The sequence below is a fragment of the Notamacropus eugenii genome, chromosome 2, assembly GCF_028372415.1.
Source record: "Notamacropus eugenii isolate mMacEug1 chromosome 2, mMacEug1.pri_v2, whole genome shotgun sequence".
NCBI lineage: Eukaryota > Metazoa > Chordata > Mammalia > Diprotodontia > Macropodidae > Notamacropus > Notamacropus eugenii.
Window position 1 is genome coordinate 209549088 of NC_092873.1, and position 17497 is coordinate 209566584.

General features: G+C 38.9%; 1 protein-coding gene across 4 annotated transcripts in view; it reads left to right on the forward strand.

Moving 5' to 3' along the window:
* Positions 1–2115: 2115 nt before the first annotated feature.
* The window catches only part of TRMT11 (tRNA methyltransferase 11 homolog), a 61102-nt gene continuing 45720 nt past the window's right edge, over positions 2116–17497 (forward strand). For 2 of the 4 annotated variants that reach the window (XM_072643232.1, XM_072643231.1), the window contains exons 1-3: positions 2116–2238; positions 10566–10631; positions 12309–12382. In XM_072643232.1, the coding sequence (XP_072499333.1) occupies positions 2167–2238; positions 10566–10631; positions 12309–12382 (212 nt within the window). In that variant the 5' untranslated portion in view covers positions 2116–2166. Of the gene's footprint in view, positions 2239–7649; positions 9112–10565; positions 10632–12308; positions 12403–17497 lie in introns of those variants that run through there. The other 2 variants (XM_072643233.1, XM_072643234.1) reach the window with 2 other exon arrangements.

A 17497-nucleotide genomic window follows, 5' to 3' on the forward strand; every position in this document is an offset into this window, starting at 1 on the left:
CTTATGATGCAGAAAGTCTCATTATAATATCATTATCATACATATATGCCCCCCCAATGGGTTTTTCTATAGGTATTGTGGGTAATCATATGTACATTTTCACTGAGGCTGGGACCCCTCTCCTATTACCTAATCCCTTAACGAACACTTCCTGACTTTTTATGTATAATTTTTATATAACTGCATCTTTACCCTGTAAAAATCCATCTTGCTTTCTCTGAAGTTGCTGGTTCCTCTTGTAATATAACCTGATTCATGAGAGGTGTCAATCTCAATAAATGCCTATACTTGGATTAGAAGTGGTCTGACTGAATTCTTTGAGATGATTCCGCCACAACACATCATGTGAAACCAACAGTTTTTGGTGTCCCAACTTCAACATGATGACTATTAATTATTTGATAGTTTGTAATATATTTTGCAGACTCCTTTGTTTTCTTTCTCTATCTATGCAAACAGTTCTTTGGTTTCACAGTGAATCACTACAGAGTAGCCAGTTTCCTTATCTGTAAAGCAAGGGAGTCGATCCTAGATTATTTCTGAGGTTCCTTCTAGCCCTAACATTCTATAATTCTTTGTATCTATTCAAGGAACAAAATTTACTGCAAAGGGGTAAAAATACATATTGCAGGCTATGTTCTACTTGCTTGGTAAATTGATTTCACCTAGATCTTTTTAAATTCATTTTTAATCCTTGATTATTTTGTCTCAGTATTGCCAGTTCACCCAAGATATTGGAATGTCTTGGACTTTTACAGGATGAGTTAAAGATGCCTGGTGGTGACAGTAGTAATAGAAAAGTGGGTTCAAGGGTGGAGAGAAGTGAGGGATTTGAACGGAATGTTGCATGTTGAATGGAGATGTACGTAAGTAGGTAGAAATTTGGGATCAGAGCATTAGAGAGATCAGAGTTAGGATCACAGGTTTGGCAGTCATTCACACAAAGGTCATAGGATCATAGATTTAAGAGCTGGAAGGGTCCTTAGGTCATCTAGTTTGCTCCTGCCCCTGCATATTACTGAAGATGCTGAAACCCAGAGAGGTTGAATCATTTGCCCAGTCACACGTGTATGAGGATTGGGACCAAAGTATTCTGGCTGTAGCCCTAGCACTCTCCCCATAGCACCTCACTCCTCACTCAGCTCCACACATCCCGTGGTCACCTGAAACTTCTCATATCCCAACCCTCAAACGGGCTCTTCTTTCCAGCCTCCGCATTTCTTACCGTCACCACAGGAGCCTAAGATTAGAGCGGGATGGGACGTCCAGCACCCTCATTCAAATCCCTTTCCTAACGTCTCCTAGGTAGCGGGGAGCCTCAGTCACTTCTTTTGTCTCTCTTGAGACATTATGTAAGTAATTAAGCGATCGCTGGGCAAATCTGAGTTGAGCATGCCTATCTCTGCCTGCAGTACAAGTTCTGTCCTCCCCCCCTCCCCTCCCCTTCCTCTTCCCCAGGCCAAGCTTTGCTGGGTGTCTGACAGGCTTAATCACTAGCGTGGTGGAACTCCAGCAAGCGAAGGGACGTAAAGCGCTTCGCAGATCTCAAAGCGCTCTGTAAGGGCAGTGCCTTACTATTATTAAGCTGTAGCCACCACTTCACCCAGGCGCTCGGGCTAAGCTTCGGGAACGCTCGGAGAGCAAACAGAGCTGCTGATCAATGTCGGGGTGCGGGTGAAGGTCCGCACGAACACTTCTACATTTAATCTGCGTTAGTAACGCGGTTTAAAATCTAGACAATCAGGTCCTGATCTGCAGGCTTGTACAGTTCCAGGTGTGAATGCGTAAACTGAAAAAGTTATCAGTTGGGTCCAGTGGGCTTCAAGCCACTTGGGGCTTCATGAATTCTGACCGCGAGCTCCTGCTCCCCCCAAAAGAGAAATGAGATCCCCCCCTTCCCTTCGCAAGGACGTTTACGGGTACGAGACGCCGCAGAAAGAGCCCGACCCGCTGGCTTGGCTGATTTGTTTCCAACTTTTTAATACATAAATGTTTGTTAAAGGGAAGTGGGTGCTCAGACTCCCAGGACCGCCTCCGGCTCCAGGGCTCCCTACAGGAGGCGTGGCCTCCACCCCACGACCACGCCCAAGCCCCGCCCCTCGGCGGCCCGCCCCCCGCACATGCGCAAAGAGCGGTCCGAGGAGGTGGAGGCGGCGGCGCTGGAATATGGCGCTTTGCAACACGCTGAACCGATACTTGCTGCTGTTGGCGCAGGAGCACCTGGAGTTCCGGCTGCCGGTCAGCGCCGCGCTTCCTCCTTGTGTGGTTTGACCGTGGGAGGTGGGAGAGTAGGGGCGGCGCGCGCAGCCTCGGCGCGCGGGGGTGGGGTGGCGGGTGGTCGCGGAGGCGGGGCTCGGAAGGAGGAGGGGGAAGATGGGGAGGAGGGCGCTTGCGCGGCCGGGCCGCGTGTGCCCCCTTCTTCCCCGCCTGCCCCCGGCGGCTTAACTTCAGGCTCTGGAGCCTGCGCTCCCACGTGTGTCAGCCGAGGTCGAGGGGTCCCTTGATTCCTCCGCCCGGGGCCTTCGGGGAAGAGTGCCGAGCCCCTCTGCCGTTCCCTGCTTTCCCTTCTTCTATCAAGCATTTATTAAGCGCCTGCTGTGTGTAGGGTACAGTGCTTGGTAGTAGGAGAGATGCAAAGGTGGGAGGCCGCGTGGGCCAAGGGAAGGCTCCGCGGGTTTGTGGTTCAGCCCCGAGCCCTGCTCGGCAAGCGGCTCCACCTCTTTACGCCTCAGTGTCCTCATTTATAAAATGCTTTGGGACAGGGGCTGGGGCTTGCGTCAGGAAAACCCGAGTTCAAATCCTGACTCCGACGGTCACTGGCTGGGTCACTTTATCTCTCCAAGCCCTTGATTCCTCATCTGTTAAAAAAAAAAGGTGAGGTGGGGGAGAACAGTAGCACTGACTTCCCTAGATTGTTGTGAGGTTTAACAGACGACGGGAAAAGAGCTTTGCAAACCCCAAAGCCCTGTATTTGTTGTGGTTAGGTCTTGTGGAGACTTCATGACCCCATCTGGGGTTTTCTTGGCAAAGATTCCGGAGTGGTTTGCCGTTTTCTTCTCCAGCTCATTTGACAGCTGAGGAAACTGAGGCAAACAGGGTGACCCGACTTGCCTGGCGTTACGTAGCTAGTAAGTGCTGGAGTTTGGATCTGAACTCCTGTCTCCCTGATTCCAGGCCTGGCCACCTAGGTAGCTACTACTGTATATTGGAGTTGTTGATCTCTGAAGTCCCTTCCTGCTCTAAATCTATGAATTTACCCAGTGGGCTAGGCTACTGGGTCAATAATTTGCATTTTCATAGTGCTCAAAGATTTGCAAAGTATTTTAATCCATTTGCCTGACTTCCTCATTTTACTAGTAGAGAAAACAGGTTTAGAAAGCTTCATTTCTCCTAGGATCACCCAGTTCCATAGAGTCTTTTTCGGATTTCCAGTATTTTAATTATGCCAGGCTCTCCTTTATCAGTCATAGTGACAGTGTGTAGAATTAAGGGTGGAGGGGACTTGGAAGGTGGGCTAGTTCCATCCACTCATTTTACTTATGAGGAAATTGACCAGGGTCGCTTGGGGGGAGCTCCAAAATTTGAGCCATATTCACTGAACTGAGTTTTCAAGCCAGCCATGTACTGCAAGAGATGAGGTGAGGAAGGAAAGTATTCCAGGTATGGCCAAGAGTTAGTACAAAGTCATGGAGAGGGGAAATGAAGTTGTTTGTATAAGATCTAGAAAGCCAATATGGCTAGACTATAGAGTGTGTGGTGAGAAGAAATGTTTAGGAAGACTGGAAAGGTAGGATGGGGCCCGGAAAGGTAAAAGTCAAAATTTTAAATGCCCATCAGGAGTTCACATTTGATCCTAGAAGTGATAGGGAGCCACTACAGGTTAGAGAGAGAGAACGACAGACATGGTCAGATTAACATTAGGAGAATTGCTTTCACAGCTTTGTGGAGGATGGATTAGAGTAAGGAGGGTACCAGTGAGAAGACAGTAGGGGAGAGGGATTGAAGGCCTGAGCAGGTGTGGTGACCTTTTGGATAAAAGAGAACAGATGTGGAGGTAGGAAAGATCTGGAAACTAACTGGATATGTGAGGTGAGAGAGAGGCATTTAGCATGACACCAAAGTGGTAAAAAGGTTGACTGGAAAGATAGTTGTGTTTTCAGCAGTAATAAGGAAATTTGTAAGAGGTATGGGTTAGAGGAGAAAGATGATGAGTTCTTGTTTGGATTATGGAGAGAGATACTTCTGGGATATATAGAAAAAGTGTCCAATAGGCAGTGGATAATGTGGAACTGGAGCCCAGGAGAGAGATCAGGGTAAGACATAGATCTGGGTGTCTTCTGCATACTGATTTTCATTTAACCCATAGGAGCTGAGGAAGTCACCAAGTGGGAGAGTACAGAGAGAAAAGAGGAGGGAGCCCATGCTAGAGCCTTGGGACAGGTCCACAGTCTCTTAATTGTTGCTGAGCCAGCAAAGGATATGAAGGAGGAGCAATCAGACAGGTGGGAAGAGAAACAGGAGGAGGCAATCACAAAATTCCAGGGTAGAGAGACTGTCCTAGAGGAGAGGGTGATCAAGAGTGCCACATGCTGCAGAGAAGTCAAGAAGAATGAGGATTAGGAAAAGATCATTACAATTGTCAATCAAGAAGTCACTGATAATTTTGGTAAGCTCAAGTGCCATCCTCTGGATGAAGCTTTTTCTGGGTCACGTTGCTGCTAGTACATTGTCCTTGAGGTTACCTTGTTTCTGCTGTGTTTTGCATATACTCGCGTAGGAATATCTTTCAGCTGAACTTTAAGTTTGGAGCCCAGATTTTAGTGTTTAGAAGACAGTGAAAAGAGCAAATAGCTATTTCAAGGAGTTTAATTGAGAAAGACGGGATACATATAGGACAGCTATCGGTGATGGTAGGATCCATTGAGAGTCTAATGTTGGGGAAGACTTGGGTGTGTAGAGGTGACAGGGAAAGAAGCAGTAGAGAAGACTGACCGTTAGCTGGAGGGGAATGATGATGGGGGCAATCATCTGGAGTAGGTCGGAGGGAGTGGCTTCTAGGGGTCATTTAAAAGGGTTGTCCTTGGAGAGGAGAAGGACTGTAAATCAAAGGCTGGAATAAAAGAGGGAATCATAGGGATGACCTCAAAGACAACAGAATGATATCTTCAGAGACAGCAAAGGAAATGCTCACCTTTCAGATTTTTCTCATAGTAACTCTGTCTGTATACTTAGTTTTTCACTTCTTATATCCTTCCCCTCCCAAAGTCATTGCCTGAAGGTGAGGTGAAAACACCATGCAGTCCTCTTAAGTTATTTGGATTCCAATCCCTGGGATATCATTCATGAAAGCTACAATCCAGGCTTCTTTGAGTGGTATTATTCTCACTTTATCAGCAGTGGAGAGACAGCTAGGCAGAATGATGGATACAAGGCTGAATGTGGAGTCAGAAAACACTTGGGTTTAAATCTCATCCATTACATCTACAAGTTTTTTACTATGGGCAAATCTCTTTTTCTCTTTAAAGCTTCAGGAAAGTTGTATAAACACATGTTTTACAAATTATAGCTGGGTTTTGATCTGAATCTGTGGAGGAAATTTTCACACTGACATTTCAGTGACATCATTGGTGTTTGACTTATTGATGTGTATCAGTAAAAGTGGGTAATTGGCCTACTTGGTGAATTTGATATGCATTGGTTATACATTATGTCTCAGATACATATTCCAAAAAGATGACACACCTCCTTATTATCCAGTTGAGATCTACAAGGCTTCTCAGTTCTTCAGTGGGGAACTAGAAAGTAGCCACATGTTGTGGGGAAAATGGTATTAAATTCTGTTATCAGAGGATCTGTGCTTTAATCCCAGCTTTCTGTGGAAAAATTAACATTTGAATTGAGCTTTAATGGATGGTCAGAAATTCTGTAGGTGCATTGGGTCAAGAGAGAGCATTCTACACATAGTAAACTGTGTGATTAAAGGCATCAAAGCATGGAGGGAAGTGTGTTTGGGTACACCATTTTTGCTGGAATGTATGGAAGGTAGAGGATGAGAAGGATAGGGTGCCTAAGATTATAGCGAACTTGAATGTCAGACAAATGTATTGGAAATGGGGTCTGAGGGAGAGGGAAGAGTGAGTGATGACTAAGATTTTGAATGTGGGTGACTTGGATGGGCAGTTTGTTTGGAGGGCCAGGTTTTGTAGAGAACAGTTTCTCATTTCTTCTCAGAGTTGTCATCAGCACAATGTAAAGTTCATTTCAGTAAATATTTGCCTTTTATATGCAAGGGACATTTCCTTGTCTCAGTTTATAGAAGACATACACTCAGCCTCTATGTCCAATCAGTTGCCAGGCCTCATTGGTTTTACTTTGACCATATCACTCATCAGTTGTCTTTTTTAAAAAAACTAATCCAGCTCCTGCCCTAGTTCAATTCCTGATCTTCACTTGCCTGGATTATTCTAATAGCTTCCTCAGCAGTCCCTTTGCTTCCAATCTCTACCTTCCAGTCAATCCTATATATGTATATATATGTGCCAGAATTAATCTTCTTTACCACTTCTCTTCCCTTCTTAAAACATCTTTAATGAGTCCTAGGATTGTCTCTTAGATAAAATGCAGGTCCATCAGTAAGGGATTTAAAGCAGGCTACATTCTGGTTCAAAGAGGAAATGCATTTTCAGAAACTATTAGATACAACTGTAACAAAAGCAAAGATTTAATTGAAATGGATGAACATTTGTACAAATAATATGCTCCTATAAAAAAGCATATAGGAAACAAAGAATCTAAACAGTACAATCTCAGAAACTGAACAAGCAACAAATGAACTTTAAAGGGCATTAAAAATTCTTTTCTTAGATAAATTTTAAAGTGAATTCCATTGAACATTTATATGTGTGTATATATATATATACATATATATATATATAAATCTATCTGTCCATCTATCTGTCTGTCTGTCTATCTCTCTATCTGTCCATCCTTGTTTCCTAAAGTCGTCAGCAAGCATTTATTAAATTCCTACTGACTGGCATCAGGCATTGTGCTAAACAATCAGAAAGATATTCCCTGCCCTCAGCAACATACATTCTCATGAGAGAAAAAAAGCCCAATAAAAACATTTAAAAGGGCAGGGGAGGAGAAGAGTTGAAGACAGAGTTTAGAGATCTGGCTCTTGGAGCTGCCTGGGCCTCCTCATTAAAATGGAGGTTCTGGGAAAAACCAGCTAATCAGAGGAGGAAGATGCTGGAACAGAAAGTACTTTCCATGTGAGGTATCCAAGGATAGATTGAAATTTCCAGGGTAAAGAGGTTTGTTTAAAAAATAGGGGGAAAAGGCATCTTTTATTTGATTCATTTATGATGATCAGTTTGGTTTTGAACAGAAAATAGGAACCAGAATAATACTAGTAAGTATTGATACAAAATATTAACTTAAACATTAGCAAAATGGCTATAGCACAGCATTACACATTTTTCACTATGACCAGAGTGGAATCATATCAGGAATGAGTGAATGAATAGTGCTCACTGTGGGCCAGCCTGCATATTAAGCGGGGAGAGTCTAATACAGATATTCTGGACCAGGGGTGGGGAACCTGTGGGCTCAAGGGCACATGTGGCCTTCTAGGTCCTCAAGCGCAGAACTTTGACTGAATCCAGACTTGTGGACTCAAGGTCACAGGTTCCTCATCCCTGGTTTGTACAGTCCATATCTTTGAGATACTTACCTTCTGATAGGGGAAGTTAATACATACAGAGGAGAGTTGGACCAGGAGGAGTGGAAGGTGTTTTAGAATTGGAAGCGAGAATGATGATTGAGTCCTTAGAGCAAATCCTTTTTAGGATTGGTAGTGTAATTTGATTATGGTTCTTAGGACTGAGTTTTCAGTTTGAAAATGTAAGGATGGTTCAGTTTAGGAAAGTGGATTTGTATAACTAATAATTAATAACAAAAATCATTATCTGACTTAACCAGATGTGTTTCATATTACTTTTCTCTATGTACTCTATTCTCTGGCTAAAGTGGCCTAATAACTGTTCCTTGGATGAGGCATTCAGTCTTTTACCTTGTCTTTTTACCAGCATGTGTGTCATGTCATTTGTATGTACGTTTGCCAAAAAGACTATTTCATGGAGAACTCATATGGGGCAGGAGATCACATGGAGGTCAGAAGAAGCGATACAAGGACAGTCTCAAGGTCTCTCTCAAGTACTTTGGATTTGACTGTGTGACATGGGAGACACTGGCACAGGACCACTCAGCATGGCATGCCCACATCAGAAGAGGTGCTGTGTGCTCTATCAGCAAAACAGAATTAAGACAGCACAAAGTAAACACAGGATGCACAAATATGGAGTATCCACTCCAAGTGTTCACATGGACTATCTGTGCCCAACCTGTGGTAGAGCATTCTGAACTCATATTGGTCTGATCAGCCACAGTAGGAGGAGACATGCTGAAATTTCACTTTATCATGGTGATGTCATGTTGTTCCTTTTCAAGAACGAAGGACAACAACCAACCATATACATTGTATTCTCTAGAAGATTTTAGGCCTGGGAATGTTGCCTGACATAGTGTTTTGCATATAATAAGCTTCTTTAACAAATATTTTGAATTTAGACATTGAATAAAATGATCATTTCCTGCATAGTAGGAAATTACATAGTAGAACAGGAGAAGGGAATGGCATGTGAAACTGTGAATCTCTATTATGTACAGCTTTTTTTTCTTTGAAAATTTGTAATAAGTTCAGTGTGTAACACTTGTCTATGGTTCTTTTTGGCTTTCTCTTCTCTTCTGGGAATTTTTTTTTTTTTAAAGACTAAGTCTCCCTATTTCACCCAAACAGGAATTGCATAGGCAGCTCACAGGACTAGTCACATTCCCCCACTCCAATCAGCTAAAATACTTGTTTCAGATGTAAGTGTGTTTGTTCCTCCTTAGGTTCTGCTCTCTTGCATCACCATCACCCTCTAACCTCCAACACATTCATCTTGAACTTGGTGCAGATACCCATTTGGTTTTGCCTACTGCTGCTCAAAACTCTTTTGAGTTCACAAGCTATACCAGTCTCAGTCTACTCTCTAGAAGGGATTATAGGTATGCTTACTACTCCATAACTCTTCTGTACATTGAAAAAAATGACAGTGACTGGCTTTTATTTTCCTTTTTGACCTACCCTATTTCTCTCTCTCCCACTCCCCATATACAAAATAAATTATTGGTACAAATATGAAGAGTCCAGCAAAACAAATTCCCACATTGGACGGGTCTGACAGTGTGTACTTATTTTGCATCTTGTGTCCATCACCATCTTGCCAGGATGTGCGTAGTGTGCTTCATCCTTGGTCATAATAAGATCTTTGTAAATGTTTGTTGGGTTGAACTGAATTGATGGATTATCTACCAAATAACTTCCACCTTCTCAAAGAAATATGCCCACTCATCTGCTGTAAAAGGTTTAGGGAGGTGAGTTTGTGAGAGCATTTATAATAGTTACTGTCTGGAATGAAATGGGGAGTGGTTAAGATAGCACAAGGATCATCTGAAGTTGTATAGTTAGGGGGTGCAATGAATAGAGTTCTGGGTTTGGAGTCAAAAAGACCTGAGTTCAAATTTAACCTCAGATACTTACCAGCTGTGACTGACCCTAGGCAAGTCACTTAACCTCTGTATGCTTCAGTTTCCTTATATGTAAAATGGGGAAAATAATAGTACCTACTTCCCAAGATTGTTATGAGGACCAAACGAGATAATAATTGCAAAATGCTTAGATAGCATCATGCCTGGCACACTGTAAGCACTATATAAATGTTAGCTATTGTTATATAAAAATAGGATGTATTATTAGGTAATCTGATTTCTAATTGGAGAAAAGGCTCTCCATGTTGATAGGGGGAGACTTAACAGGTACAGTTCCCTGAAATAAGAAAAAGAGATATTTCACCTCCTCAGAGTGTCTATGTTCAATCAAAGGAATATGGAAATAGTAACTGTCCAAGATCAGTTTTCAGGAAAGACATATGGGTTGCTTGAGATGTATAATTGTGAGAAAACTCCTTGCATTAATCTTTGGATCTGACTGAGTCAGATATAAGGTCAGCATAACCTTGGTCCTTAGTTAAGGGTCTCTAAGCAGCAGGTGGAGGTGGTCCAGCTTCCCAGCCACACAAATAATACAATGAAATTTTCTTAGAATTCCCATAATTGAATAACATTTTCTTAAAAGATAGAAATTGAACTAGACCCAATAACTGAGTAGAAAGGAAGTTGGGCTAGATCCAGGATGGAGTCAGTGTGATTCACTCAGTTCCCACAACTTCCTCATCACTCTCTTGAACTACACATCTCTATCTCCATCTGTCTGTCTGTGTGTGTATCTATCTATCTATGTATCTACACAAAGACATATTTGTATGTGTACTGCAAGGTTCTAGTTGTATTTTTAGAGGAAAAACATTGAAATTCTTCATAATCTCTAGAAGTAGTAATTGAAATTGTAACAAGTTTATTATAAAGAATAAATTGAATTTCCCCTATAATTTTCACAACAGGAAATAAAGTCTTTACTTTCACTTTTTGGAGGTCGATTCAGCAGCCATCAGGAAATTCATGGAAAAGTAAGTTGAGAGTTTATCTTATTTACAATACTATGTATAGTATATATCAGTGCTAGCCTTTAACTGGAAGAAACTGTTTTCTGGGGAGCATTTTATTTATATTTGTGAGGGCATTTTAAAATTTTAGGTGTTTTTAGATGATAAAACATATTTTGAAAAAGCATCTCATTGTTTTGAAGATCTTAAAATAGATCAGGGGTTCTTAAGCTTTTTTGTATCTTTGGCAATCTAATGAAAGTTATGGACTCCTCAGAATATTATTTTTACTCAAATTCATAAAATATATAGGATTATGAATGAAACTAATTGTACTGAAATACAGTTATCAAAATAATTTTAAAAAATAACACAAGATCCTGGACCCCAGATTAAGAACCCTTGGAAAATTCCATTTCTTTTTACTCCTAGACTTATTTTCATTTAATTTTCCATTTCTTATAGAAGATTTTAATTCTTACACAGTGTCTTTCTATTGAAGATATTATTATCTTCTCTTGATTTACTATGATTTTGAAGAACTGGAATGAATATTATTAACTACTGCAAACTTCTTTTTGCAATTTATTTTTAAATTTAATGTATGCTATTATTCAAGAAAATAAAGTACACATAGTAGCTATGTGATCCTGAGCAAGTCACTTAACTCTGTTTCAGTTTCCTCATCTATAAAATGAGCTAGAGAAGGAAGTGACAAACCATTCCAACATCTGTACCAAAAAACCCCCAGATGGGATCACAAAGAGTTGGACGTGACCGAACAACAACAAATATTTAAGGACTTAAAACTTTATTTCAATATTTCATGGGATCATAATTTATAGGGATTTCTTGTACCATTGCACATTAAAGATTTTCCAAGCATTTGTCACCAGTATTAATGAGATGACGTGATTGAGGGCCGTCTCTCTGAACCTAACTAGAATAGTCCTTCAGTGACAGAAGTAAACTCTAAGCTTTTTCAAATTGGTTAGACTTGCTAGAGTGTGCATTCTACCTGCATGCTCTTCTAGAATCCAGGGCCAACTCCATGCCCCAATGAAGAAACAGGGTGGGATATTATTGGAGGATCAGTGCTTTAAGGGAAATTAAATGTGCCAAAGTCCAAAGTAAAATTGTAAGGGTTAGAAAATCTCAAATGATATGTCATATAAATACTTCCTGAGAGGTAGCATGGTACTGTGAATGGAGTGCTGCATTTGGAGCCAGGGAGACCTGGTTTTCAAATCGTGCCTCAAAAGTTTGTTTGTTACATGACCTTGGGCAGGAAACTTAAACTCTCTTTAAAGCTATTAAGTGCTTTGCAAACCTTAATAATAAATGTGACTTATTATTGTCATAATTTTCATGTAGGGTAACTCAAGAGGTAACTTATATTCCAGGGTACTGTTCACAATTCAGTCTTTAAGAAGTGGATGTTTCTGCATAAAGGGTGAATGAGAAAGAATCTTAACGAAATCTTTAACATCAGTTGAACTGGCTCACCAATTCTATTCTATTTAGCTGGTCATCGTAGAGAGGTCAAGTTTGGTATTGGTTGTTTTGCTTCTTATAGACCATGGAGTAGGCTTTTGTGTTTTCATCATAAAAGTTGCAGATGAGAATTTCTCTTCATCTTCTTCGTTACCAAAAAGCCACATAGAGACAAATTATCTTAATGTTTTCATTGTTTCCTTTCAGTCTCCATTTTGGATTCTTAACATTCCTTCAGAAGATATTGCCAGAAATTTAATGAAACGGACAGTATGTGCAAAGTAAGAGCGACTCTTAAAAGGTGTAATTTTCTTTCATTTGTGCATCTACCTACAATGTCCTCTGGATAATTTTAAGCAATCCCTGCTTTTTTTTTTTTTATGGAAAAATGCTTTCCTGGAAAACAATCTGAAATAGAAGGAAGAAATAGATAACATTTTATTCTGTAGGCTATATGAGTAGTAGCTACCCACTGCCATAACTAGATGGTGTTCTGCATGAGAAAGGCAAGTTTGTGTGGGGATGAGTAGAATGTGGAGAGTCAGATCCTGAAGCTGATAAATGAGTGGATGAAATTGTCAAAAAAAGTGAAATACTGTTGAATGAGCATATCAGCAAAGTACAAGTCAGGGAAAAGTGGGGACTGCCTGAATATATTTGTTCTGCCAACTGTATTTGTTAGGGAAATGAATTCCTAAGTCAAAACTGATTCATTGTTTATAAGAATTTCGATAGTAAATTACTTAGCAAGCCATATTGTATTGTTTAGCCATTAATTAACAGTGTAGTGGTATAATTACCTGTACAACTAATATAAATGCTATTACATTTAATTATTGACACAGATTATTTTGTTAAAGGAATATCTTTATTTTTTAAAAATTTAACAAACTTTCTTAATTAGCATAATAATAGTAATAGCTTATGTACAATTGAAGGGTCAGTGAGGTGGTACAGTGAATAGAGTGCCAGGCCCAGAGTCAGAAAGACTCATCTTCCTGAGTTCAAACCTGACTTCAGACACTTACTAGCTGTGTGACCCTTGGCAAATTACTTAACTTTGTTTGCCTGAGTTCCTTGTCTATAAAATGATCTGGAGAAGGAAATGGTAAACGACTACAGTACATTTGTCAAGGAAACCCCAAATGGGGTCACATAGAGTCGGACATGACTAAATAATGTCTGCACAACAACAAAAATGTTTAATGGACTATATTGTCTTAAGTCAGAGCATCATATAAACTTTTGAAACTTGAACATTTTGTGATATTCTTGAGGTTTGGGGGGGAAGATTTCCCTTTGGTCTAGGATTATACTATTTAGCATTGCAGGATGAATATATCTGTACAGATTATATGTAATTTTAACTTTGGTGATTTTCTCACATATATGATGTGAGATACTTTTACTTTTTAAGCCTTGTCATACATATTATTTTTGTTATTGTGTTCAAATGGCATGATATTGAATGGTACTCATATGCAAAGTACTGAAACCTTAAAAAGCTAATCTTTTCAACATGTTTTTGTTAGAAACCACTCTTTCCCTAACTAGTTATTTTTGTTTAATATGTCATATTACTATGAACACATTTCTCTTAAAAATTACTTTATAAATTGTTGTTATTTAAATATCAAATGTTCTAAAGTCATATGATTTGTTAGGTATGATTTTTTTCTGTTCTGGAGCTGAGAATTCTTAGACATAAAAGCTCTTAATTTGTGGTGCGTATTGGAACGTGTCTGAGTAATGGTATGACAGAATGTGCATCTTTAGTTGCAGATTTGTAATCCATCTTATACTTCTCCACAGTGAATTCAGTATTTAGGAGAATGGATTCTAAAAATCGCCTTTCTGTGTTAGCCAGATTTCATGTACTGCTATTATCAGTTATATGTTTTAGATCTGTTTATTTTTTACACTCTTTGTGAAGTAATAATTCTGTTATTTAGCAATTTTGAGGAACAAAGTGTTTCACAGAAGTAATTCTTTCATATTACCAGATAAGTGAGGTTTTATTATCTAACCCCTTTCTCAAGAAGTTCAATGGAAAAGGCAAGTATTAGCTTTTTAAGTGCGCTTGTGTGCGTGCACACACACATGCATATAGAAACACATATATGTACATGTGTATGTGTATATGTGTGTGTGTGTACACACACACACACGCATATACAGTTTCCCCCTTAGACTTTTTATTGGAATCTTTTTAAAAAATGGAAAGTTTTTGAAAATATGTTTGTGTGTGTGTGTGTGTGTGTGTGTATATGTATATATGCATGCATATATGTGTACACACATATACAGTTTCCCCCTTAGTATTTAGACTTTTAATTGGAACCTTTTTAAAAAATGGCAAGTTTTCGAGACTATATAGTATACTTTTCTATGTTTGTAAACAGTTAACATAACATAATTTGCTCCTTACTGATTCAGGGTCATCATCATAATCATATTGTATTATATTGTGAAATAGGGGTTATAGAGCTGTGTAAGACTGTTTGATGAATAGTCCTACACTGAATAACCTCCATATAGCTTCAGTTTCTTTAAATCTTGTCAACTGTTCATATATTTTTCTCTCCTCTTTTGCTCTTAACTATCACTTTTTTCTTGCTATTTTCCTGTACCTGTATTTAGTTATCCACCTTTCCTTTATAACTTGAATCTTTTAATTTGTGATAGCCCTGATGAAAAACAGATAACTGAACTTCTTAGAAAAATGTAAACAACTTAAAAGATGTGTGTGTGTGTGTATGTGTGTGCACACACACGTATGCTGACCCAGAAATTCTTCTGTGAGTAGAGCAAATAAACTTTGTTGCAGGGATGTAGTAATATCTGTTTTTTCCTAATTATTTGTAGATCTTACAGGGCTACAAATCGACCTTAGAGATCATCTTGTCCAACCCTTTTCTTAGGATTTTTAAAGATGAAGAAAATGAGGTCTGAAAGCATTAAGCACTTTGCCTAAGGACTGCTCAGAGCTGTTTTTTGCTTCTTACTGGCTCTCAATGAAGTTCTAGATACTTGAAGTTAACATATAAGTGAGGAGTTATTATCTATCTCCTTCTGCAATAAGTTCAATGGAAGAACAAGCCCTAATATTCAAAATGTTTTGTTGCATATACATGTAAGGATCTTTGAAAAGTTACTGAACTAACTTAAAGGCAAGGTAATAGCTTTTGGTCTATATTCAGTTCTGTTTTTCAATGATGCCTAACCTTTTTAATTTTTTTTTTGAAATTTTTCTAAAATGTCAAAACATTTTGTAAACTTCCCATATAGTTGTACTATATATTCCACCGACTGAAAAAAAATGTAAGACAGTGGCAGTACTTGGTGAACATAGAAGTTCATGTACCTCCAAGGCTAAAGATTGGCAAGCGATGGTTTAGACTTTGTATAGAACTATTTAGAAGTAATAGCTTACTCAGGAGTTAGGACCTTTTGAAACCACAGACAGCAAAACACAAAGCGGCTTTTTCTTTTTCAGAATTAATTCAGGGTTCAGTTACTTTTCAGATAATTGCACTTAGTAATCAAATGCCAAACCTTTTAGTTGATTACTTTTTGCTTCATGAGGTAGAAATCCTTTTTCTATCTTCAACTGGATTAACAAGTGCCTTTTGAAGACTGATCCTTTTCAAAAGCTTTAGTAATATAGTTTTAAAAATAAGTGATAGCTTCCTATTAATTTTGTTTATTAACATGGTTAGATCTATGCATGCCATTTAATAAATATTAAGTTAATGTCCAAACATAGTAATTTTTAGGCTCATTTGTAAAAAATCACAATGAATGAGGAAAAAGGCTCTTTAGAGCTGCCTATATATTTCACATTGTTGAATTTCCTAATAGAATTCTTAGTGATTTTGACTACTCATTCAGAGAAGATGGACATTGTACAAATATAAGAGATTATTATTATTAAAGAAGGAACCCAGTGTAGTATAAAAGGGAGGATGCTTTGAGTCAGAAAGCCTGGATTTGGGTCTCTTGTCAATACCTACTTGCTGTGTGACCATGGGCTTGTCAGCTAACCCACTCTAGCCCTCAGTGTTCTCATTTGTAATATATTGATAATAATACCTGCTTTGCCAACTTCATAGAATTATTTTAGAGCTCATAAGATCAGATTTAAAGCTATAAGGGGCCTTAGAACCCATATAGCATAAATCCCTTACTTACAGATGAGGAAATTCTGGCCTAGAGGTTAATGCCTTGCCCAAAGTCATACAGCTAGTGGGAATTTGATTTGAACCCAAGGCCTTTCACTTTAAAGTCATTGTCTTTCTCTTGTATTATATATGGAAATAAATTTGTAAACAGCAAAGTTCTCTACAAATGTACTATTATAAGTAGTGAAATGGGAGTTAAACAATCCTAAAACAACATTTGGGCTATTCAGGAGAAGAAATTAGGTTGCCTATTTTTTTTTTTTGGCATTAAAACAATTATGTATGTAGTTTCTCAGTTGGACCTGTGATTTCCTTGGGGAATTCTCTCTACAAGTGTGGTTTGGAAGCTGTTCTGCATCTTGAGTCTTAGTGAATTACTTGGGACATGATGGGATTGATTGACATGTTCAGGATCACATAAACAGTATGTGTCAGAGACTTTTAAAGAATAAACATTGAATTTCATAATCTATAGTAGTATTAATTTGAAATTGTAATAAGTTCATAGACTCCTATTGGCTGTGTGACTGTGGGCAAATCTCAATTTATTTGTACTTTTGGCAACTCTGAAAGACTGTAAGTTGCAGATCTGTAGTTTCTTCTTCTGGGACTTCCCTGAATTAATGAAATCTCAGGTCTAGTCCCTAAGGCCCCATGGATTAGGAGACTTTGGCACCCAAAGGTTAAATGATATGCCTGTAGTCTCATAGCTAGTAAGTATTTGAGGCTGGATTTGAACAGAGGTCTTCTAGACTTTAAGTCTTGCATTCTCACTACTGTATCACACTGCTTTATTTCTTCAGATAGTGAAAAAAGGTAGATAAATGTATTCACTGAAGTTTTCCTCAGTGTCTTGCCTGTCTGTAAAAAGAAAGGAAAAAGGAAGAATAAAATGCTGCTACTCTGAGCACCACTCTGATAATAAAATATTTTTAAAGCCAGGTAAATTTTAAGACACATTTGATATACTTAACAAATTCAGATCACTTGATTACCCCTTAAAGTTGTAATTTGATTTAGATTGTATATGGATTGTTGTTGTGCCCTTATATTTCAATCATTTTGAATTATTGGTGAGGTCATAATTTTGAATATCATACTATGTACCATGTCGATTGATGAGCTCATCAGAGGAAATTTACATTTGCAAGAGGGGTACTTTCTGTATAGCTTTGGAGAACAAGGACCAAAAACTGGGTTGAAACCAGCATTTTT